Raw genomic sequence first — 24831 nt, 5'->3', positions numbered from 1 at the left:
CAACTTCACTAAATAATCTGTGTAATCATAGAATTGGAAGAGACCCTGAGAGGTTGTCTAGTCCAGTCCCCTGCACTCTTGGCAGGACTAAGTACTCTCTAGACCGGGGTGGGCAGACTTTTTACGTCAGGCCCCACTTTTCATCCCTGAAGTTAGCAGGGCCCCGCCAACCTGTCTAACGTAATCCAAACGGATGGAAATTTCAGTTATGTTCACGTGAGGTGGGAGGACCTTTTGGCACGTGTAAGACAAGAGCTACGCAGAATGTAAAAACTTTATTAACAGGCATATAAATGTGAATACACGGACATAAAAACAACATATTTCCACATTTTGAATGAGATGCATGAGCCTGAGATCCAGCAGCTAATTGTGCAGCACTTCTCTTACGAAATTTCATGTGCCCTGACTTTGTGCACCCCTGACCTAGTCCATCCCCAACAGCTGTTTTGTTTTATGTGCTCTTAAAAATCTTCAGTGTAATGTTGTCACTTAATCTGCTCCAAGAGATGATCACTTTCTGGATCTGTTTTTCTAATTTGATAAGTCACGACTTCCAAAGTTAAGTAAAACACAATACACGTATTTGGTATTGCCATCTATTCTCAGTTACTACACTTCATATTTTTATTTGGTTTTTAATATCTTATTTGGCTTACATGCCAGAAGCTGGGAATGGGTAACAGGATGGATCACGTGATGATTACCTGTTCGGTTGAAGCAGCTAATATTGGCCACTGTCAAAGACAGGCTGCTGGGCTAGATGGACCTTTGGCGTGACTCATTGTGGCAGTTGTCACGTACTTATACTGATGTGCTGCGTAAGGGTTTTACTTGGGTGGTTTATTTAATATTTTGCAGCATCTCAAGCTTTGTAGCAAGAGAGAGTGGAGCTGTGTGTGTGTATAATTCGTTCTATGTACTTGGAATGTTCCTGTATCCCACACAAATTATTGCACAGGCAAATTATTTTACATGCCTGTGGGTTAAGCCATCAATTTTAGCTTTTACAGCAACAGTGTATGAACTGAATGAACTTGTGCACCATTTAAGAAAATGTAATAGATCAATGTTACATCTGTAGGTATGCTCCAGAATGTCTGCTTCAGAGCAAGTTTTACATTGCTTCCGATGTCTGGTCATTTGGCGTGACTCTATATGAACTACTGACCTACTGTGATTCGGAATCCAGTCCAATGGCGGTGAGTGATAGTGAAAGGAAATGTTACTTCAACATCAGTGATTGAATTTGAATTCAAAGCTAATTCTGCTCATAAATATCTTGAGAAAAATAGCAACCTGAGCTTTGTTTAAAAAGGCTGGACCTGATTCATTATCTTATTGCTCATTCAAAATGAGTAGAGAGGTGGAGGTCCAGTAGGCTCTTTTTAAGCATGCACACTCACGTCTGGATGCTCAAAATATCACCAAGTTATCATGTTTAAGAACAAATATGAGTGTCTACGTGTGGGTATTAAGGGTTCGATTAAGAGCTTCTTGTAGTCTCGTGATGGGATGAGAAAGAAATGAGAATACTGCATGCTACTGTGAATGAAGGTATATTATTGGTCTTCATTTTGAGGTTTAAATATTTCTTATGCAAAAATTATGGTGTTTATTTTGCAAGAATTGTAAATAAATGATCCATGTGGCTTTTTACTTGTTACAGGAGTTTCTGAAAATGATTGGCCCAACTCAAGGCCAAATGACAGTGACACGGCTGGTACGTGTATTAGGAGAAGGAAAACGTTTGCCACGTCCACCAAACACCCCAGAAGAGGTATAAATTAGACTGTTAACCAAATGCATACAAGCAAAAATTCTTTTCACATTCTCTGAAGCTTTATTTTAGTTTTTTCCAAATGAGATTCCAAAGTCTGACAACTCCACGATAACAAAAAAACACTTGGAGATCCAAATCCCACAGTAATTGTTGCTGGTGCCTGTGTCCCACACTGAGGAGCCTACAGACACACCATTCATTCGAGAGTCAAAAGTGGGACATCAGTAACCCCAGTCAGTGGCCTCTTCCACTTGTGCTGAAGGACAGTTCCTTTGCCGTTTAAGTGCCTGAGTCAACCCCTACCAAAATTCTGTGGCTGCTTCCCATTGATTTTAGTGGGATGTGGATGAAGATTTTAGTCATTAGACCCCATCAGTACAGCTGGTGGTGCATCAGGGGTGAGCAATAATTTTGGATGGGAGCCATACCAAGAATCTGGACAGTGGCCAACAGCCACACTCTTCCATTATATTAATGGAGGAGGCAGAGTCTAGAATGGAGGCTGGGTGCAGAAGGGAGCTCAGGGTAGGGGACTGTGGGCTGTGGGATTGAGTTTGGTTGAAGGGAGAGGTTGTGACCTGGGGCAGGGAACTGGGGTGTAAAAGAGGTTTCTGACCTAGAGGAGAGGTTTAGGAGGTGGGTACAGGGTCTGGGAGGGAATGGTGACCTGAGGCAGGGGTGCAAAAGTTTGGGTTGTGACCTAGGGCAGGAGACTGGAGTGTGCGATCTGGGAGGGCATACAGATGCAGGAGTAGGGGTGCAAAGGGTTTGGATTACTTGGCATGTGTGCTGGAGAGCAGATGAGGGGGCTGGGGTGCCAGGTGCAAGCTGTAGCAGAGAGGTGCTTAGCTATGCAGCTCCTGGCCAGTAGCCCAGCATGCCCTTTTGTGCCACTCGGAGCAACCTGGCTGGGGAGACCATGTGGTTCTCTGAGTGGTGGTAGGGCGAGGCTTTGTGTGCTGCCTCAGCCCCCAGCACAGCTCCCCAGCTCTCATTGGTGCCAAACTTCTCCCTCATCCCCACTCCTGCAGTGGCACTCAAGAGAAGCACATGGCATCCACAAGTGGCCTGCAGGGGGCAGTACTGCCCCCCATAGGCCAAATCTGGTGGCTTGGTGGGCTGGATTCAGCCCATGGGCCGTATTTTGCCTATCCTTGTTTTATACTCTAGTACTTAAGGGCTCTCTTGTCCTGTTGAGCATATACCCTGTAATGCTGTAAGTTTCCTTAAATAAAGGTAGTGGTTGTTTCTCTCTGTTCTCATAATTAATATGCCTGACTCTGTCTCAACCCAGATGGGCAAATACTTTTGATTTAACAGAAGTTTGCTTTGACACAGAGCTGCAGCTGGTGTAAATCCACCTGGCTCTGTTGTCTTTAGTGAGCTACTCTAGTTTACAACAGCTGAGGAACTGGTCTTTAATTGAGAAAATGAATGATCTACTATTTACCCTTTAAAATTTTTTTCTTATTGTTAGGTGGACCAGCTCATGAGGAGATGCTGGATATACAATCCAGGTGATCGGACGACCTTTCAAAATCTTATTCAAGGATTTGAAGCACTTATAAATAAATTATAATTAACATTTTTGTACTGTCAGTGCTTTAAATGTATGTCAAATATAATTGCCCAGGTTGTTTAACTAGTGTAGTTTGTACTCTGGCTATGCTAATAAGTGTTTAAGGGTTTCTTTTTCCAGCAGTAGCCTTTTTTGCTATAATGAACACTTGGATCAAAATATTTAACTCCCCTTGCAGAAAATCTTTAAGCACTCTGTTCCTGCAAGAGTGTTTAAAAAAGGGTTGTTCACTGATAACTTGTCCCATCACTTTGATTTTACCAGACTAACATAAATCACTGAGCACTGTAACAAGAAAGGAAATTCATGGTGGCCACAAGTCACATTCCAGGCCAACAGCTGAAGCATATTAAAAAGTTTTCTGTAATCAGAATGATTTTCCAGAATAGCTAACTCAGAAGATTGAGCAGAACTTCCTATTGCAATTTCATTGCTTTTTGAGTATGAAATTTATTTTTAGAGAGCAGTAAGGAAATTGGGGAAGGAAAAAAAATATGGCTGGGCAAAAAGGGTCATCTGCTCTAGATGCACAAGTATTTCAAAAATGTTTTTTAAAAAGTCTGGCATATAACTTCAGTTCAGACACCATATTCATCAGTGTTCTCTTATCAAACAACTTTTACCTACAATTTGAAGTCCTGAGTTTTCATTATTTTAAAAACAAACCAAATAAACCCAAATATAGAAATGTAAATATTCCAAAAAAAAGCATGTACAAGCTTTCATGATTTTGCTTTCCATTGCAGAAATCAAGTTTCTAACTACAGCTGGTTTTTTTTGTTACTTATACTGAAACAAAACCACCTAAGCTAAATACGTCCCACCATTTTTATAGCCTCCTGTAAACTCAATTGCAGTTATGATTAATGTCTATGATACATAGGAGAGTTGTAGCTTGGAGAAGTGAAGAGGGGAAATTAAATGCCTTCTTTTCTTAACAAGCACCGCAAATGCTTATGTCAAGCCAGTACTGTGATGAGCCATGGCAAGCACATTCTTAACTGCATTCTTCACTGCTGTGTAGGCTGTTTGATGCAAGAGGACTGCAGGATTGGGGAGGTTTGTGAGCGTAATTCTTTTGTGGATTCATTATGCCATCACAATGAGGATTTTCTTGGATGCTACAATTTTTGGAAAAGATATTTTTCTGTCCTGCACTTCTTTGCATGTATTAATAGCTGTTAAAAACATATGGGACAAAAATATTCAAACTATTCACTTATCCAGAGTTACTGTATTAGAGACAGCATGGACCCCAGCTTGGTATGCAGACAGCCAGATTTTGCAGTTACCACATATCCAATTAATCAGTAGGGCCAGACTGGGACTGCTTGAGTTATGTCACTGAAACAGTTGAATCCAAAGCGCTGAAGTCCTGTTACATGAACTCGGCAAGCTTTTACTGATGGGAGATGATTAACAAAGGTTTCCAATTTGAATAATTTCCCTAGAGTGTAGGGAGTCCCCCCAAACCTTGATTCTGAAAATGTTTAGAAGGCAGTTAGTGTTGGCAATAACTGAAAAAAATGTCTTCAAAGTGTAAATGTAATTATTGAACCCCCCCCACCAATGGGTAGGATTTATTTTTACAGTATTTTTTATTTCTGTATTTTACTTACAAAGCTTGGTAGACTCTATGTGCACTTTGTTACTCTTTATACAGATTAATAAAGATTTTTCCCCTTCGTGTGTGTTTAATTATAAATTACTCTGAAAAAGGCGTTGCTTTAAGGCAGATAAACTTTGCAATAGTACGCTGGCTTTCACTACATTGACTGTAAGCTATAGATTTTGTCTGTTCACACAAGTTCCACTTTAAATGCAGTAGTAATTTATTTTGTTGAAAGAGGTGACTGTTTGTAAAAGTCACAGGTACAGTAGTTTAAATAAAACAGTGCATGTGAATTGGACACCAATCAATACATACATGTATAATCGCAACAAAACCAATCACGCATATGCATTGCTATTTTGCTGTCTTAAGGTGGCATGCATAGCATCTACAAAACAGAGTAACTGTTTTTTAGGTCCTTTAACTGAGCTAAAGCAACACACTTTCTATGTCTACATGAGAAGCAGCTGTATATGGTAGTTACTGTCAGAAGAGATGTTCCAACAAAACTTTTGTTGACAGTTTGCGCCTACACAGAAAAATGGATCACCCTCGCTCCAGCAACAAAAGGGCCCATTTGTCCACAAAATGCATTTTGTGCATAGAAGCTCTGTGAGTTTTGTTGACAAAATCCCAGTTTTATCTATAAAACTCTCTAGTGTAGATGTAGCCTTTGAGTACATTTCTAGACAATTGCTTAAGATAGCCTTGGAACTCTGCAAAAAGATTAAAATGAATTTTAAGCCATCATATGGCTGGAGCGCTACCACCAGTTATGCTATCATTACAATTTAGTTGCAGATGGAGACATTGAGTTACAAAGGGAAAGTTAATTCATAGGGTCATTTGCAAGTATCTTCTACATAATTTAACTTGTATGAATATTATAAATGAAAACATGGATTTCTGCCTCTGCGCACATGGCAAAAATAAAAATTTTGAGTGACAGGACTTACAGCTGGTAAATCAAATTTAACATAAAATAGAGGAAAACAGTTTTTAAAGTTATCGAATAAACTTCACAATCCACTGCATAAATCAGGGAGGAGGAAGAAAATGCAAAGAACAGATCTAGGCAAAGGCAAAAGAAGAGGCTGTTCCAGTTCTGGCTGACAGGGACTGAATATAGTATTAGTTACTACACTGCAAGAGAGGTAATTGCTTGGAGAAAATGACCCTCTGTGGGGAAAAAAGAGAGAATGGGGCTTAGCAGGAAAGAGGAAGTGAGAAATGTTCATAATGACATGAACACTGAAAAACATCCAAAGGGTTGTAATTATTTTGGCTAATTTTATTGTTCTTGCACATTGAATATTCAACGTGAAGTGGAGGGTGGCTTAGGAGACACCGACTAAAGTTCAAATTTAGTGCTTAACACAGATTTCAAAAGTAGATGATTAGGGCAGAAACACACTTTCACAAACAGTAAAACTGCATATAACAATGACAGGACCGCTTGGGAAAGCATATCAATACTTGCGATTACAATTTGTTCTAAGTCGTGCCTATGTATTCTAGATGGATGCTGACAGGTTCACAATATAACAAACAATATTTACTGAGAAGTTTGTGGGCTCTATGTTAATATAGCTGGTATCTCTCCAGTGTTTGTGGAAAGATTTTTATTTTTTTTTAAAAGTAAAGACTAAGTGCAGAAGGCTCAACTCTATAAAAGATAAAACTGAAAGCATGTGTAAGGCTGACAGACCCAGGTCATCGGCAGAAGGGAATGAACCTATGACTGTAGGGGGCTAAAGCCAGGTGTTGCTCAGTAAAAGCCAGCTGGTGCTCAGCTAAGCCTGTAGTGCAGAGCGGTCACACTCTCGTCCATGGTCTCTGGGGTTACACACTTTTTTTTTAAATAAAATAAAATGATAGTTGATGCAATCTCAAGTTCTTCATCTAAGGAAGAAGTGGAAAGTTCCATTTGCAACTCTTTTCCTTACTTTTGATTCAGTCATCAGCACTCACCAAAGGAAACTTTTTTTGCAGGCTCAAGACAAATATTGTCAATTTCAACTGAGACTGTATTTAGGGAGATAAACAAGGCAAATGAGCAAAAAAAAGTCCAAAATTTGTCTTTATTGCTATGTATAGCTTAGTTGGAAAAACAGCCTGGAATTGTTCTTTTTATAAATTTGTCATCTTATAGAAAGTAGTAGTTAAGGCTGTAACAAATAGGTACAAAAAAAGTCACCTGTTGGCGTTAAGGCAGGTTTTGTTGATTGGATCTCAATAAACACTTTTTAAGAGTGGAAACTGTACCCTGAATGTGCTGGACAATATAGTCAACTGGGCAAGCTTGCAGGGAAGAAATGTGATGTGAAGAGCTTCACTTTTCATGCTTCACTGATGCCACCTGTACAAAAGATGACAATATGTGACAACCCAAACTAAGTGACAGAGACAACAGCATCATTTGTGTTTTTAGAGTTTCAAGTTGAAGCTGGTGGGTTATGTGAAGGTGTGTTATAACCAGATGCCCTTACACTTATCCCATATCAATGGTCAGACTCATGCTCCAACTAGCTCAATAGCCTGTCTTTTGACTCGACAGTGTCACATGCTTCGGAGGAAATGAACAAACAGAGCAATAACGAGTTATCCTCCCCCTCCCTGCCCCCACCGCCAACTTTGGGCAGTCAGAAACTACAGACACCAGGCCATGGAGTTGCACATCCATGACTCTTAGCTAACAGCATGTCCTCCATGAACTTACGTCTTCCTTTTTTTTTTTAACCCACCTTCGCCCAACTGCTCTTGGCTCAATGCACAGCCACATGGAGCAGCTCAGATGCTTGAGGATTTGAACCATTTGTAGAAAGTCCAACTGTATCTGCAGTGATGACATACCTGTTCATATGTATTATAATTTACTTGAGCTATCTACAGTAAACTCCTCATCTGATATTTGTTAAACTGGAACACTTAGATATCAGGTGCCAGCTCCTGCTGGCTCTGCCTCTGGGGTCTCCTAGCTAGGGCTGGAGCTACTGACGTTCCCCTGGCTCCCAGTAGCACTCCACTTCCCAGCAGAGTTCCCCTGCTCCCTGGGGCTGCTGGCAGAACCCCACACCCCAGGCTGTTAGCAGAGCCTCACACCCTTTGATGACCAAAAAAAAAAACAACAAAAAAACAAAGTAGATGATAACCATAAGGTCCTCACTTCGTTAAATGTACATTACAGTAGTGAAAACAATAAGAAAACCTTTCCATGTATAAGACCAACATACAGGCATTTTTGTGATCCTATACTACCAGTGCCTTCTTTAGCAAATGAGGAGTTTTATGGTACAGAGGAATGCTATCAGCTGTTTAGGATAGAAATCCTAATCACACTCACTGACAGTTCATACTAGTTTTATCCTGATTGATTAGTTCACACACACATCTCTCTCTCAGGACGTGGGCATGCTGAAATGCAGGCCTGAAACATGCTTCACAGATGCTGATAAAAATGTACTGCAGGGCTTGGTGGGGAAATAAAGAAAGAGCTTCTTTATTTCAGGCACCAGAGTCATTATCGAGTACCAGACTTGAGGCAAGTATGTGAGCGTCCAGGCACACTGTATATTTGTTTAGACCAAGCCAAGGGAATGGTCTCTGACTGCCTTCTGCAGAATGTGGCACGAATACATGCTTGGGAGCAAGACGTCTAATATCCACTCTCCTTTAACTGGAAAAAAGAAGCCTGAAAAGCACCTATTGTCTGAGCCATCTTATTTATTTATTTCCTCTCCGTGTTGCTATACTGCTATCTGGATGTAAGAATGATGGCATTTCCAGCCCTGTGTTTTGAAAGAGAAATCTTTTACTCTGTGCACAACACACACACACAGCAATGTACATGCACCTTGACTACCTTTGTGTTAGGTACGTCTAAACCGCTGCTTGCTACCACCAGCATCTAGATTTGAACCTGAACAAAGCCAGGGCGACCCTGGGACTTTCCCACTCAAGATGGACGTAGAAAATGTTTGGAACTGACTTGGCAGGAGCTACCAGGTTCATATTTGCCCCAAGTCACCAAAAAAATTTTGCAGGTGGCACAATACTCATTTAGATCCTGAAAAGTCCTAATTGTCTTTTAGCCACTTGGTGGCAGCAAGAGACAAACAAGGTGTGCTGCTACCAACATAGAACTTGGGCAGTGACTGAAATCACTCTGGCCGTGTTTACACAAGCCTCCTCCTTTTGGAGCGGGCATGTTAATAAGGGATTTTGGAATATGTTAATGAGGTGCTGCAATGAATATGCAGCGCTTCATTAGCATAATGATGGCCTTGTACAATTCGAAAGTGCCGCTTTCGAAACACACGCTACTTATGTAGACAGTGGCCTTTCGAGAGGACCCCCCGATTTCAAAAGCCTCTTCCCAAAATGAAATGGGAAGAGGGGGCTTTCGAAATCAGGGGGTCCTTTAGAAAGGCCCCCGGCTACACGGGTGGCATGCATTTCGAAAGCAGCACTTTTGAATCGTATGTAGCTGCTATTATGCTAATGAGGCAATGCATATTCATGGAAGCACCTCATTAGCATCTTGTGAAATCCCACATGAACATGCCCCCCTCTGAAAGGAGGGGGTTAGTACAGACACAGCCTGTGTCTCTGCTCACCTTATTTAATGGATTCTGCGAAGTAAGCTGAAAGCTTCCTGGTTGGTCTGCTCCCTGAGCTCCAGGGTAATATGAAGGCATCACCTGCAAATAGGTATTGTAGTCTCCATATGATACAGCAGCTTCCTAAATGGAGAAGCGGATCCATGAAAAAACCAAAGGTCAATACAGATCTATTTATTTTTAAGTAATTACACTCACTTGACTACAAAACAAAAAAGCAGTCATGTAGCACTTTAAAGACTAACAAAATATTTTATTAGGTGATGAGCTTTTGTGGGGCAGACCCACTTCTTCAGCTCTGGAGCTATGACTGCTAGTTTGCTTTGTTAGAATACAGACTAATACAGCTACCTTTGTTACTATTCACTTGACTACAGTAAGTGACTGACATGGAAATATCGGAGTCCAGCCAAGTTTCTAAAGGAAATAATTTTCATTTCAGAAAGTGCTCAGACCAATAGCACTTTCTCTTGGTCACTGGGTGTGATGTAGGAACTTTTAAAAATCTTTATGCACATAATCCTTCAAAGGAAGAGAATCTGGTTTTGAATTGTTTAGTTTTTGCCTGCTATTTGCACTGCAGCACCCAACCAGGGTGCTATAATGACATAAGAGCTAAATAGCTCATGGATAAAACTTGGCAGGAATTAACTTGGTAATCTCTTATGATCTATGGCTGCAGTGTCCGAGCATTTTTAAAGCACTCCTGTTCTATTTTACAGCACATGGAGAAAACCTACATTAGAGTGTAGGAGCCTAGGTACACGAGAGCTCAGTGAATACAAACCACTATGGCTGTGTCTAGATTACAGGGATTTGGTGACAGAAGTTTTTTTTTGAAGATATCTTTGTCAACAGATCGCGGCCAAATTGCCAAGCAGATCACAAGTGCACTCTACTCTTGTCAACAGAGTGTGGTTGGATTGCCCAGCCACTCTATCGGCAAAATGGCCAACTGGAAGCACAGCAGACAGTACTGCCCAGTGTCCTGGAAGCCCCTTCTGTCGACAGAGCCCCCCCCGCCACGCATAGTCCAGAGTGGCTTTCTGTTGACCGATCGCTGTCAACAAAGGCATTCTGCCTCACGGGAAGCAGGATATGACTGTCAACAAAGTGCTGCATTTTGTCTATTTACTGTTGACAGAACACCTTAGGAATATGGACTCTCCCCAGGTTTTGTCAACAAAACCTTGGGTGTAGACATAGCCTCAGTGTTTGGACTGCAGATGGTGACTCTACAGCACCATTTTGCCCACACAAACTGGTCCTTTCTGTTTACTGCTGAAGCATATTAGCATCGTACTGCTAAAGGAGAGCAGCAGACAATGGAGATGTGAAGGAAAATCATTTTACCTCAGAAGTTTCACTTCCAAATTCACCCAATCTTGCTTGAGTAGAATTGTACGTCTGTGCATAATGCTGAGCCCACTGCTGGACAGCCTCCTATAAATGGAAAAAATATCTTCACTTCATCTGCTTGCTACAGTGCTTTTACATCATAGCAATTTCCCATATCTCTCACAGGGCACTAGATTTTATTAGAAACAAAGCTCTCCAGGACAGACATTTAAAACCTATATTAAAAATCCGAGAAACAGTTAAAAATATTTTTAAGTGGTTTTGTCACAGGTCTCAGACTGAACACACTAAAGTCTTCTGCTCACTCAGAAAATAGCTAACAATGATATGTCTAAACCTTATCCAGGATGATATATGTTTATGAAGCTCAGTACACATTAAGTAACTTGAGTCATTGGTTTGGAAATTATTTATTTTTACTGTTTGCAAAAGACCTCATTCTGTACTTCTGCTCTAAATTAACACTGGGATCTGTCCTGTTTCCTAATGACATGAAAAGTCACGTGAATGCTCTATAACTTACAGTTCCATTGAGTCAAGAAACCCCAACATCTTCACAGACATCTTGGGCTGTCTTTATGACAGATCATGCTCCAGCGAGAATAGTCAATCACCATATCAACTAGAGTGTAACTTACGTCATAAACAAGAAGTCCTGCGCAACTTTATAGACTAAAATATTTTGGAGCATATCTGTTAATCTGTAAGGTGTCACAGGACTTCTTGTTGAGTTTGAACATACAGACTAATTAGGCTAACCTTCTGACACTTGTCACGGTGTAGCGTAAACTATCTGGAAGTAGTAAAGCAATAAAAAAAAAAATATACCAAGCACCCCATTACAGGATGGAAAGTACTGTTAGCTAACATACCTGTGTATAATCCCCATATTGTTGAGAATAACTAAAATAATTTCCCATTGCATGTTGTGATGTAGTTCCCTGAGAGACTGCAGCATCCGCTATGTGACTTGAAAACCCAGTCTGCTGAGGACTACTAGCTGCTTGGCTGCCAACTGCTGCTCAAAACAAAATTAATACAGTCAGTTTATACATGCTGGGCAACCATTAAGGGGCACACTTTGATCTTAGATTCACTTGTGTGAAGTCAGAATATTGTCACAGACCAGTAATTTGTTTTTCCAGAAGTACAAATTCATCTGTAATCACAACCTAGCCCCAACTATAAAAGGTCGTATGTTTGACGGAAAATAGCTTATAGAGTATACATGAATTCTGACAAATACACTAATGCTGAACAACGGCTTTAGTCATACTGCAGTTCAGACAATATCTTTACAAGTAAATACTCACATAAAACCATATTTTTCAACTAGAAAATGATGCAAGTTGTTTCCATCAATTTACTTTTTCTCTTGGTTCACGTTCTTTGAAAGAGAGAATCTAAGGTTTTATTAAAGACAGATGCTATAGTGGTTGGGATGCTTTACTAAGCAGAGAAGTAACCGAACCACACTCTGCTCTAGAAAGCTTTACGTCAAATCACAAGCTGTTAGACAGCTGAATGGTTGCTCACCTGAAAGACATACCCCACGCAACACACTTGCCAAATTCAAGTAGGGATTGGTACTAAGACGGATTTCTTTGGGTGGTTCCCCCAGGAGTGAGGTCTGTTGTATTAAGGGCATCTGTAACAATATTATATTTTTTCATTCATTCCATTGTTCAGTTAGCATCAGCCAGGTCACAAGTAAAACCAAAGCAATGACATGTGCTTGGCTCTATGTGGCTTGTATCTCCAGATTACATAGGTTTTGTAGGCCCCGATTGATAAGGAAATGAGTCATCTAAACAGATTTTAGATTTTTTTTCCAAGCTGTTCACCAGCCAGGTGTCCATTTAGACTAGCAAGGAAAGGGCATGGAAGCAGGGGGACTGCAAACTAAGTTTACTTGAGTTATTTAAAACCTGACTGAAAACCATCAGCTTAATACAGCCAACAGTAAGCATGTGACAGAAAAGTAGCATCAGTTCAAGTCTCTGGCACACCAAGGACTGATGTGCTGGGAGGTAAAATTTCCATGATGTACTCATGTAAAGTGCTGCTCTGATCAAGCCGCTTATCAGTGCATTAGCAGTGCTTATGTTAAATGCAAAAATACTTGGCGAGTTGCTTGGGCTCCTGAACTGTGATGGACTGAGTCTGGTCTGTTAGTTTTTGTCTCTCTGTGGTGCTTAACAGAGACAAGCTGTTTATGGACGACAGCAGGAACTGCAAGCCAACACCCCCTTCCCACTCCCCTAAAGGGTATGGCCAAGCTGCACTGGGCAGCATCTCCAAGCTGGGGTCCACAAGGCTAGCAAGGCTCTCACTAGCATGCTAAAAAATAGTGATGTAGAGGTGGCAGCTCAAGTCCAGTGGGGGATGAGAAAGAGAGGATACCATCTACACAGCTATTAATACACTACTGGACTCAATCACCTCCTAAGGGCTCTTCCAGCCCCAGAATTCTATGAGTCTGTGAACTCCACTAGCTCAAGTCCATGGACCCAACGTGGAAAGCTGAGTCCCAGGTGCCTTAAAGACAGGCAGAAGCAGAAGACTGGTCTAAAGGAGAGTAGTGCCCATGACTGACAGCTTTGAAAAATGTGCCCATAGTGGATCGTAAGATAAAAACTTTATATTTAATGTATTGATTTACAGCACAAAAATATACCTAAAATAGGGATAGCCCTGTATGTGTGGCAAACTAGTTAGCTGATCTTACATGTCAAAAGGCAACGCCACAGCCAGAAAACATTTCTCTCCTCACTTTTGAGAGCTGGCTCTCCTGGTAAGTCATAACAATGATGCAGAAGCACTAACTCTTAATATTGATAAACAGAAGTTGGTTTATACTGAGGCATATGGCATCTCTCAAACTTTATAATGTGGGAACTGAAAATTATCTTTTATAAGCCCATCAGACAACTGAGTGAGATTCTGCAGAGATGTACTGATTATCTTATGCAGAGAGCAAATTATTGGGTCAAATCTTCTGTGGGCATGAGACTCCAGTGGGATCTCATTGGCAGATAATTTGGCCCATGAATTTAAGATTTACCTGCTTTTCAACACTGGTTGTAATTTCTTCCCTGTTAAGATATATTCAAGTTCCTAAATCACTTGGTAATCACATTTGGTACAACTGCTTGGGTTGGAAGCTTGCTTTTTCTACTACTAGTATCAAGGAGTTTATTCTAATAAGGACAATGTATTTGTTTTTAAAATCATAATTAAAATGCAAATGAATTTGCATATCTGAAAAGGAATGCAATGCATATGAGAAGTGACAGAATGTTAGCCTGGAAAACTGAAATCATCTCTTCATTCAAAACAAGGCAAGGCATGAGCCCCCTCCTTCCACTACCACAGTATCTGAACCCTTGTCTGGAAAGGGTTACTACCTCAATGAGTCAAGCAGTGGGCCAATTTTCAGGTCCATTTCCACATAGGTTTCAATTGATAGTGAGGCAGTAAGTGCAAATGGTATTAAGCGTTTTACCAGTCCACTAGGAAATGAGTAGCCACCACAGAGTATGGGTGGGCTGATTTCAAACTGGAGAACATATAACTTGCAACAGGTAGACCAGCATGATATTTATATAATTTTATTCTAAAGTCATTCAGTTAAAAATGTACAAAGCTGAAATGTGCTACTAATACACTTGCCCTTGAAAACGGTCTCCTTTCAACTGAGATAGGAAAGGAAGAAACTTTATTAAGATCTCTACCAGAAAGGCTGCCCAAAAGTATGGCATTTAAAACCTCCAAAGATAAACCTATAGATTCATTTTTATAATATTCAATTATCTAAAGCTTTAAAAGTTTATTATCCTTTTTTTAATCTCTAAGAAAAGGTGAACTGAAATGCTGATTAAACTATTAAAATAATCTATTTAAAATCCCAAATCATTACACTAACATAGATTTAAAAATTAAAATAATTACATATTAAATAAAAGCTGGAAATATAGAGCGGTGTACAGAATGCAGCTGCAGAAACAGCTTATGTGCTAGTAATCTCAATTGCTTCAAAAATGAAAACAAAATAAAAATCAAAACATAATGATCTAAGAGATTTCAAGTGTTCCATAACTATCAAATCTGTTTTTAAGTAAATATGTGTACAGACTCCAGTCACTGGGTGGTAATCTCTAACAGTTTTTAATAAACCATTCCAATTCAGCTTTCATTTTTCCTTCTGCATCTACCAGCTTTGAAAGAATAAATGGTAAACCCAACTTGACACTGAGGAAATGCCAATTGTGCTTTAAGACGATGCAGACTAGAAACTCACACATGTATATACATTGGCATCCTGAACCAGAAGTACTTTTCTAGTTTGCTGTTACTGAATTCCAACATAAGCACAACTTTTGCTCTTTAAAAAGGGCATTTTCTGTAGCTAAGATAATTTCATCCTTACATATAAAGAGGTATATACATGAGGATAATTGTACTAGAGAAAGCTTCTGGTTTTTTAATTCATTTTGACATTCAAAAGACAATCTTTCCTTCCTGTAACTCATAATTGAAATGACCTTAACATTCTTTTTAAATCATTCTATGAGTCAGCAATTATAGCAGAGATACTGCAAAAAAGAAATTGCAGTTCACTTTTAACTGGAAGAACATCAGAAAAGGCTGTGGGAGTAGAGGAATGCAAACTCTACATTTGGTTTTTCTTACCCCTGCACTTGTATCAGTTCTTTTTGGCTGACTTTGCTGTTGGGGAGGTCCTGTGCGCAAGCCTCCAGCAGAAACACTGGTTAAGCTCTGAAGATAAGCCTGTGACCCCGAGCCAGCTCCTTCTGACAGTCCCACTGTAGTTGAGTGTTTATCCTGAGTATTATTTTGCCCTGGCACAGCTTGTCCAGCAACAGGCTGATTTGGAAAGAATGGCAACATGCCCATCCCTGCTGCAGCCGTTGTTTGATTTGGTGTCAAGTTAGATGCTGCAGTCAACCATAAATGGAGAAACCTTTCAGTTAGACAAGATATATCAGAACAGTTTGCTTGTGGTTTTTATTAAGTGGTACAAAAAACATTGAGAAATACATTTCACAGTTGCCACAGAACAGTGAACCCTGATGATGCTGATGACCAGAATACTGCAGTAATTAAAAATCTGGAGCATAATTTAAAAGTAAAACTAGAAAAGAAAACTGTAACCGTATTGTAACAATACAGTTACAAAACAATACAGTAACTGTATTGAATGCTCTTTTCATTCTAAACAACTGCTAGGCCAATAAGTGACACTGGCCAGGGTCTGATTCATTTTTGTTTTCTGCTACTCAAGAAAGCTATGAAGAGCAGCATCAGATGCACATGAGTGATCCATTTTTGAGCTCAGGCAAACAGCACATTGTCAATTCACATTAGGAAGGTTTTCCCCACAACCAGAAGGACTAGAACCCTTTTTTATTAAATGAAGGCTAAAATTCTGTGGAAATAGGTGGCCTAAGTCTCTGCTCACCAGGAAAACTCCTCTGCTTTTATCAGCAGTGAATGCATTATTTAAGCCTTGTTCAGGAATACTGTAAAATGAGGTAAGACCTCTGAAATTATTTAACAAGACTTGGGTGCCATCAATGCAGCGTGTGGGACTGTTAGTAGCCCCCAAAACAAACTGGGTAGAAAATAAAAATTTACACCAACCCGAGTCACCTCTGATCTTGCCACTGGCAGTTCCAAGGCATCGCTATACCAAGGAATTGGCAACCAAAAGTCACATCCATCCATGCTGGGACATTAAACCACTAATAGTTAATGGAATGAGGACAAACAAACTGCAGCACTGCTCAGCTAGTGGAGTTTATTCACTCTGGAATAACAAATCTAAAAAGCCAGATTCTGAATTGAAAAAATGGTTCTATCCTTCCTAAAAACAGATAATAGGTGTGTAAGTAAAGTATTAGCATCCTGAAACTATTAAAAATTGCCAGAATGTAACCTGCTCCACGTGAACAGCTGGAGAGACATGAGGCAGTAAGACAGAGGAGAGAAGATACTGACAAACAAGAAATACTGCAGAAACTTCTGCAAATCATCAATCTGATGAATCACCAAGAAGGGCTGCAGGAAAACACCCACTCATAGAACACATGAAAATCTACGAAATGAGAACCCCTTTGTGCCCAAGCCCTAAGAAAGATGGCAGAGAGAGGCACAAGAGTAAGAACCATGACTGCACCAGATTAAAGCTTGAGCCTAAGAGAGTTTATTTGAAATATAGATGTAAGGAATGTGGAAGCAGGAACTTCAGGAACATGTTCTTTTCAGATCACTTACATGGAAAGGGGTCGGGGTACTGGTTGAATCAGCTGGGAGCCTTCTGGCTCTGCGGCCATATGTCTAGTTTGGCTAGTCCTTCCCCCACTGTTCAAAAACAGAACTAAAGCCCAGATCAATGCTGGGGTCTGTAGTTATTCTGGGAGAATCCACCCTGGTGGACACTGAGATTCTAATGGCTAGGTCCAGAGCTGAAATCACTGGCAGCTGAAGCCTCGGAGAGCTGAAATCACAGGGTTTTGCCTACAGCCAAACCCACAAAGTAGCAGACAAGCAGCCAGCAGGGGTGGCTGACAGAATGCTGTGGGTGGCAAGTGATCCTGCTCCAATGTGACAAGAGCCATGCTAATGTACCTGTGAACTCTGGGTCTGTATGGAGCAGACTGCACTGTGAGTGGAGAATTGAGACAGAGGTAGACTCTATAAGTGGGGGTGTGCAGATATAGAACTCTAAGCAAGGGACTTGACTCAGCAGACTCTGGGGACATTGCCTTGCTTAATGGGGTTTACCTCTCCTTTGTTTAGGCATATTGCATATGTTGCTGTGTAAATTTATGTCAGACTACTGTTATTAAACAAGCTGTTCTATCTCAGACTCTGTGCTTGGGAGAGGGGAAGAACTGCCTTTACAGGTACCCAGCAGATAGGGTGAGATTGCCTCAGGTTATTAGGTGGGGGCTCCAGCTTGTTTGTTTGCATTATTGACGGAATCCCCTCGGAACTAACCTTGGCCCTTCTGGTGGTCACCTGCCATTAATAGAAGGGTTACACATAAAAATTCTTGTTGAATAGTCCATATTTAAGAGCTCAAACAATTAAGAGCTGCCATCTGGACTCTCAAGGAACTCCATGTAATTCCCTTGTCAAACGTTAAAACCAAGAGAGAAGGAAATGCTACAGTAAGGCTGACTTTAGTTGCATAAAGCAATTCACAAAGGTCTCCTGAAGAGACCTTTGCTGTTTTCTCAGGTGTGACGAAAGGGACATCTCAAGCAGGTAAACGCAAGCCATATTTTACTACATTCAGGACACAAACATTGAGAAAGACACAGAGGATCAAGAGGCCCCATGACCACTCACCTACAACTCCATGAAAGTGATTGTCTGGAACTCGCTCATCTGCTCCCAATGGATAATGCTTGCTCAATTTTTTCATCATCCGGGAATAGGGAAGATGTTTAGTTAACCTTCTTCTTCTGTTGACTAGCTGCTGAGAAGCCATGGTGTGCACACACAACACTGCAGGGGGAACACCTGTTGTACACATTGTGCACAAGGATTATAAAATCAGACTACCGACTGTGCAGTTACATATAAGAACCTTTATGTACAAGCAATACAGAACAAATCCAATAACCAGTCCCGCAGGGTGCCTCAGCATATACTCCACCTGAAGCCTTTCAGAAAAAAACTGCAGAAATACCAACTTTGTACTGCAATCCCATCAGATCTCAAGTGAAGCAGAGTTAGGCCTGTCCATAGAGAGCTGCACGAGAGTCTCTTCCAATAAATATCTACATGCCTCAGAGAATGGAGATAGTGATTTTGTAGCTGGCAACTTAGCCTTCTGAGCCTGGACTGAAGCAAACTGCAGAGCAATATCACAATGCAATGGACTGCTGGAAGCAACCTACAAAAAATAAAGTGACCAACAGCTAGCACTTCTCCCTGGAGATGAGGGTGCTAACCCCAGTGTTCTGGCCAAATTCAAATTCACATACTTATGATCTGTGCATCTAACTATCCCATGCAGTTCCACTTGGGTTGGTTACTTATAGTGCTGTCAAGCAATTAAAAAAAATGAATCATGATTAATCACTGTTAAACAACAAGAATAATATCTGCAATGCAAACACACAGACACATACTCACCTTGTGTAGCAACACAAACATGCAGACACACACAGTGTATAGCCACACACACACTGAACACAGGTACACAGTGTGTAAAAATGCAGATACACATACACTCACAGTGCATAGCAACAGACACATATACAATGGATAGCAACACAACACACACACACACACACACACACACACACACAGCTGGGGCAGGAGGGCAACTAGCTGGCAGCCCCAAAAGGGGGAAGCTAGGCTGGGCTGGAGGTAGCGCCCCTCGCATGCTGCCCCCCGCAGGTCACCAGGCCCCAGTGCCAGCTTTCCCTGGCACCTACCAGTTGGGGACCAAGACTTCCTGGGACAGTCCCCCCGCTGAGCGCCAGGGACGGAGTGCTGGAGTCCCCCAGAACAGCTCCCTACAGGGCCAGAGCACCGGGGCTGCCCCTGACCAGGGTTCTGAGGCTACAGGGCTGCCAGTGGGGCTCAGTGCTCCAGCCAGCTCCCAGCTGCGGTGCTCTGGTCCCTGCAGCCCTAGGACTCCAACCAGGAGCAGCCCCATGGCTGGGAGCTGGCATGATGCAGAGACCCACTGGCAGCCCTGAAGCCATGGGATCCTGGCCCAGGCAGAACCCAGCAGCCCCGCCAGCAGACGCAGCTGTCAATTAAGGCAGCATTAAAGCCTGTGATTAACACATTACTTTTTTAACACATTAATTCTGCTCTGCATTATTCACAGGTGTTAATGTGAGTAAATTGACAGCCCTAGTTATTTATCTTTATGTCTTGTCATAAACTCTTGCATAGAGCTGTAAGATGTGTATCTAGTTCTAACTTGAGGTGGTCGTATTTCAGAGTGAATAAAGTGACCTCTATGTCAAATTTGTACATCTGTTTGCTAAATTAAAAAACCCACACTCTCCTCTGAACTATTTACATCTGAGTTACAATACCCAAGATAATACAGATTAGAGAAGAACGTATTTCTGTTTTGTTTAGTTTGTGCATTCACAACATCCATTTTCGTACAGTCAGTTTTGTTGTCTCTCTCGTCTAGTCAGACACCGTCTTCAGTTGTTTGGAAGAACCTTTCACACAGTTAAAAAAAATACAAAAATTGGCCGAGCGTCGGGGCAGGCATAATATACGACACTACTTGGAGTTCATTCTTTTAAATTAATTCAATGCAGTTCAAACTGACAACACTTCTCCAAAGCCTGTAAATTATCCTGTAAGGTACTCTCTGTTTAAGACAAGAGAAATATAATCAATATAGCTTTGACTTCATTCTTCCGTCCTAGTATTTAAGAAAAACCAGCAACTTCCAACTTGCTGAACAGCTGAGGACAGAGCAGAGTTGCAGAGGAGAGTGTCAGTGAAGCATACAAACAATAGCCTTTACCAATATTTTGTATAGAATACCCATTATCTATACCTTACTGGAACTAAAAATGAAAGTCAGACTCCTCTGAAGTTGATGCAGCCTGGAACCTAAAGAGCAGAAAATAATTTTGCATTGTAAAGGCATATGAGAGCGAGCCAATTCCAGGGTATGGATTAGCAGTAATCAAGTCACAAACCACAAATAGGAACAGAGATGGTCTGTGGCACTGGGAGTGAGTGGGAAGGTGTCCAGAAGCCAAGATATACTAGACCAGGGGTTAGACTATCCTCCATTATTCCCAGTAAGTCCTACTTTTAGGTTATGGCTCCACTAGAAGCATCTGTCAACAGATGTTTCTGTCGGAAGACATTTTCTGACAAAACATCTGTAAAGAACGATCTGGCCACTCTCTCGACAAAACAGCCAACTACAAGCACAGCAAACAGGGCTGCCTAGTGTCCTGGAAGCCTTGTCTGTCAAGAGAAGCCCCCCGCCCCCACCCGCCTGAGCATCCACACAGCTTTTTTGTTGGCAATGTCAACAAAGGTGCTCTTCCTCATCTGGCAGAGGCAGAAGGTAATCAGCAGAAGTCCCGAGTTTTGCTGACAGACTGTTGACAAAACTCATTTTATGTCTGGATGTATGGTGAATTTTGTTGAAAAATCTCACTATTATAGCTGTCGCCCTACAGAGTTTATCTATAATAGGCCTATAAAATGGGGATGTGTAGTTTCTGAAATTCTCTCGCACAAGAATTATTTTGATCAATTTGCTAGTTACAAACAAATTTCAGGAGCAACAAATTTACCATACCTTCATTTTAAAAAGGTAAAGAAATAAAAATTCCATTAAAAGGCAAAGCTGCTAATAATGTTTATAATCATTGTTAACTCGTATATACTAAAACATTAGAGTTATGAACACGTTGGGAATGAAACATTGTTTTTTCTTTCAGGGGTTTACAACTGAACACAGATTGAATACTGATTTGAAACTGTAACATGTGGAAGAAAAAAATGCTGCTTTTAACTGTGTTAATTTAAATGAAATAAGTCCAGGAACAGTTTCTTCACCTTCTCAAATCTTTTGTTTTAAATACTGTACAATGTTTGGAGTTAGATTTTGTTTTGTTTTGATCTCTGCTGCTGCCTGATTGCACATTTCCAATTCCAAATGAGGTATGTGGTTGACTGGACAGTTTGCAACTATGTTTCTAACTCTGAGGTTCTACTGTATTCAGAAGAGGTGATTTTTCTGTGGGTCACTGGCCCCCTTTTCAAAAGGGGTTCCTCACCTCTGCTGTACAGTATTCACAATCTGGGAAGTGGCATCCAATGCAGGCCTCCAGTGCACAAAGAGGTAACTTCTCCAAATACATAGATTAATGTGCAATGGCCAGCATCAGTCTTCACACAGCCCTGAAGCCATTGAACTACCTCTCCCAATTTATGCACTAATTCCTTTTGCATCAAGATGTGATGTCAACAATATTAGACTCCTTAGAGGTCCATGGAATTCAGTGTGCTAGACTTACTCAACTCCAGTTAAAACCTAATGAGATTCTGTTGGGTTGGATGCACAGCTCATCTTAAAATAACAGCACCTCTTCAGAGAAGATGTGGAATGTTGAGATGTATCAGGTGGGAACTATAGGAATGAATACTAAAAATCTATTTCTGTCCCCATGTGAAGAGACAAGACATTAAGAAAATTAATTAAAAACCAGGAACATCAGAAAATCATTCGATTTCTTCAAAATCAAAATGACTAGGTCTACAAGCAGTAAAAGTAGATGCCCTTAAAACACAATCCAGTTAATTACAGGGCTAAAAAAGTATGGATTAAGAGAGGCTACAAGTACTGAAAACAAAATGAATACAAAGTACAGTAAACTCTTCAATATCTGGCAGCCCTATGCTCTGGGCAGGGTGCTGTGCGGGGATCCACTCTGGGCAGCTCATGCACGGCCACGCTGCAAGCTGCTCTGGGTGGGGCACCATGCCATGCAGGGAGCTGCTCTGGGCAGCTCACACATGGCTGTGCAGTAAGCCACTGTGGACGGGGCGCCATGTTGTGCAGTGAGCTGCTCTGAGTGGTGGGCACGGGATGGGAGAGCAGAGGAGCCACTGGCCACTAACGCATGTCAGTTAATTGAGAAATCCAGTTATCTGAATACCAGTTAAAACAGAAATTACTGTAAATCAAATGCTCTTTTTAACACGTCTAGTACATTGCAACAAATTGGGTAGATGAGCAGAAGCAAAGAAAAAAGCATAATGTCTAGTCCCATCCACATATCCAACACTAATATCAAAACAGGTCGCCATTTAGAAACTTCAGAAAGGCAACAAATATGCAATTAAAGCAAATTCAGAACTTTAGCCAAATATACCGCTGTGGATTTATCCAACAATCAAGAACTGCAGTAGGATAGTGGCTAATTTCACATAACACAGGAAGAGAAGACTGTCTTATACTAAATGTTAAACACCTAATGTTAGCTGTTGGAGTACTTTCACAAAAATAGAGCAGACATCTAACTACCCTATTTAGCCAGGAAAATAATGTGGTCATGAGAAAATATTTCTGTGATTTTAGAAACTGCTGTTGGCTGGCATGAGGAAAAGCTCTTTCCCTGTATATACGGGTTAATCAGCAAATCTGTTCAGGTTTAGCCTCACCCAAGTATGTGGCACATTCCTGTTTAGGTTTTTTCTATTCTGCATACTTCTTTCACTTATATGCTTGCTTGATTTAAATCATAAACTTAACAGCCAGCTTGAATTAGCAACAGATTGTAAGCAAGTTATGTGTGGAATATATATGATAACATGCTAATTATGCTGACTTTGTTTGGATTTTGATATTTAAGTGATGAGCAGACAGTAGTGTTGTGGAGATGTAGTTACTGAAGTGAAAACCTGGCAAATACAGACCATGGAAAACAAAATTCTGGGAAGCTTCTGGAAGAGAAGGCAATGAAGCCAAGGTGTCTGTGCCAGAACTCTCATTTCAGTATGCTTTAGAAGCTAAAATGTTACATACCCAATGTTTGCACCACTGCTTTTTTCATAAAATATCTTAAGTTTGCCTCACGGAGAAGCTGATGACTTTGGGCCAAGTGGTGAAAGAAGCCAATGCAAACTGACCAATCCAGCAATAATCAATAGATTTAATTTGTTCAATGCTCTTACACTGCATATTGATAGGTTCAGTGGCTTCCTCATTCTGTGGTGAAAAGGTTAAACCTATAGATGATCACTTTGGTCAAAAAAGTAGGAGTGAATCAGCTGCATATTTTCAAACTGGACAATTCTGCTGGTACACTATGAAATAAAATGCCATTTACATGTATGTGCTTCTCCATGGTTTCTCATGTCTGCACTCACTGATGGTACTGGTCCTGTCCCCAAAACTGTCTGAAGTAAAAATGGTGGAGGCTCTCCAAGTAAGCCAGGTTTCTAAAAAGAAGAACAAGAAGTACTGTAAATGACAAAGGTCATCTATTCTACAGGCTTTCATATATAGTTAATCTTGTCTTCATGTTCTAGAGGGTAAAAGTTTTAATAGGCTAACAAAGTCCTGTTTTAGAAAATAGTGACTAAAGCAGATGACTGAAGATACAACAATGAACTCACGCTATTAGCTTGAATATTCTCAATTTTCATTAGCTGCTTCTGTGTCAGTTGTAGGTGGGAGAGGTTCTGCAGCAATAAATTAGATGTATTCCCCAGAACCAAATTCTGCCAAATGGACACAAGAAACATTAGTTGAAGAATACAAAAAAATTACATTTGGCCCAAGATTTCCAGCTATATACTTTACAGTTAGCTTCTGAATAAACATGATCAAGGTGAATGACTTTCCATATCTATGTTTCTCTGAACTCAGTGACTTCCCCTACACTAAACCTAATCCTTACTTCAGTTGCAAACAAAGTTTCCAAAAGATTTTGATTTCCTTTTATGCTTCCTTTTCTCTAGGCTGATTTTCTGGATGCTTTTTAGGATGATAAATGTAAATTTATTTTACTGTGCTTCATAATGTTTTTATTTCTTACATAGTGCCTGCTATAAACACCTCATGGCTTTATTAGGTTATGCTGAGACAGATAGGGGGCTACTGTGTACTGCTGTACAGTTGCTCAATATTAATGGTACCTTCAGGAAAGAAAACCTATACATACATGTTTCTTCCCTTTCTCATGTAAGGATCTTACATAGAGCACTGTTCTCAGAGCATTCATAACATATGTAGTTATTCAGGCTATGTTTACACACTGGCTTGTAATGGTTTTTGAAATGGTTTTTAATGCACTGTTACACTAAAATACTGTTGTAACATGGTTTGTGCCCACAG

The 24831-nt window shown here is 40.7% G+C and overlaps 2 protein-coding genes across 9 annotated transcripts in view; one reads left to right on the top strand and one right to left on the bottom strand.

Moving 5' to 3' along the window:
- The window catches only part of JAK1 (Janus kinase 1), a 102758-nt gene extending 98851 nt beyond the window's left edge, over positions 1-3907 (top strand). For all 5 annotated transcript variants that reach the window (XM_075002542.1, XM_075002539.1, XM_075002540.1 and 2 more), the window contains 3 exons: positions 1085-1202; positions 1670-1780; positions 3261-3907. In XM_075002542.1, coding sequence (XP_074858643.1) covers positions 1085-1202; positions 1670-1780; positions 3261-3362 — 331 coding nt within the window. In that variant the 3' untranslated portion in view covers positions 3363-3907. The remainder of the gene's footprint in view (positions 1-1084; positions 1203-1669; positions 1781-3260) is intronic.
- Positions 3908-4060: 153 nt separating this feature from the next.
- Positions 4061-24831, bottom strand: part of RAVER2 (ribonucleoprotein, PTB binding 2) — a 47783-nt gene continuing 27012 nt past the window's right edge. For 3 of the 4 annotated variants that reach the window (XM_075002544.1, XM_075002545.1, XM_075002546.1), the window contains exons 7-15: positions 24111-24215; positions 23822-23933; positions 18330-18503; positions 15645-15910; positions 12489-12600; positions 11825-11970; positions 10947-11036; positions 9591-9716; positions 4061-7333 (exon numbers count right to left, since the gene is read on the bottom strand). In XM_075002544.1, the coding sequence (XP_074858645.1) occupies positions 7307-7333; positions 9591-9716; positions 10947-11036; positions 11825-11970; positions 12489-12600; positions 15645-15910; positions 18330-18503; positions 23822-23933; positions 24111-24215 (1158 nt within the window). In that variant the 3' untranslated portion in view covers positions 4061-7306. The remainder of the gene's footprint in view (positions 7334-9590; positions 9717-10946; positions 11037-11824; positions 11971-12488; positions 12601-15644; positions 15911-18329; positions 18504-23821; positions 23934-24110; positions 24216-24831) is intronic. The other variant, XM_075002547.1, reaches the window with a different exon arrangement.

Source organism: Carettochelys insculpta, chromosome 9 (genome assembly GCF_033958435.1).
Source record: "Carettochelys insculpta isolate YL-2023 chromosome 9, ASM3395843v1, whole genome shotgun sequence".
Taxonomy (NCBI): Eukaryota; Metazoa; Chordata; order Testudines; family Carettochelyidae; genus Carettochelys; species Carettochelys insculpta.
The sequence above is the reverse complement of the archived record's forward strand: the minus strand, read 5'-3'. Positions and strand labels throughout refer to the sequence as shown.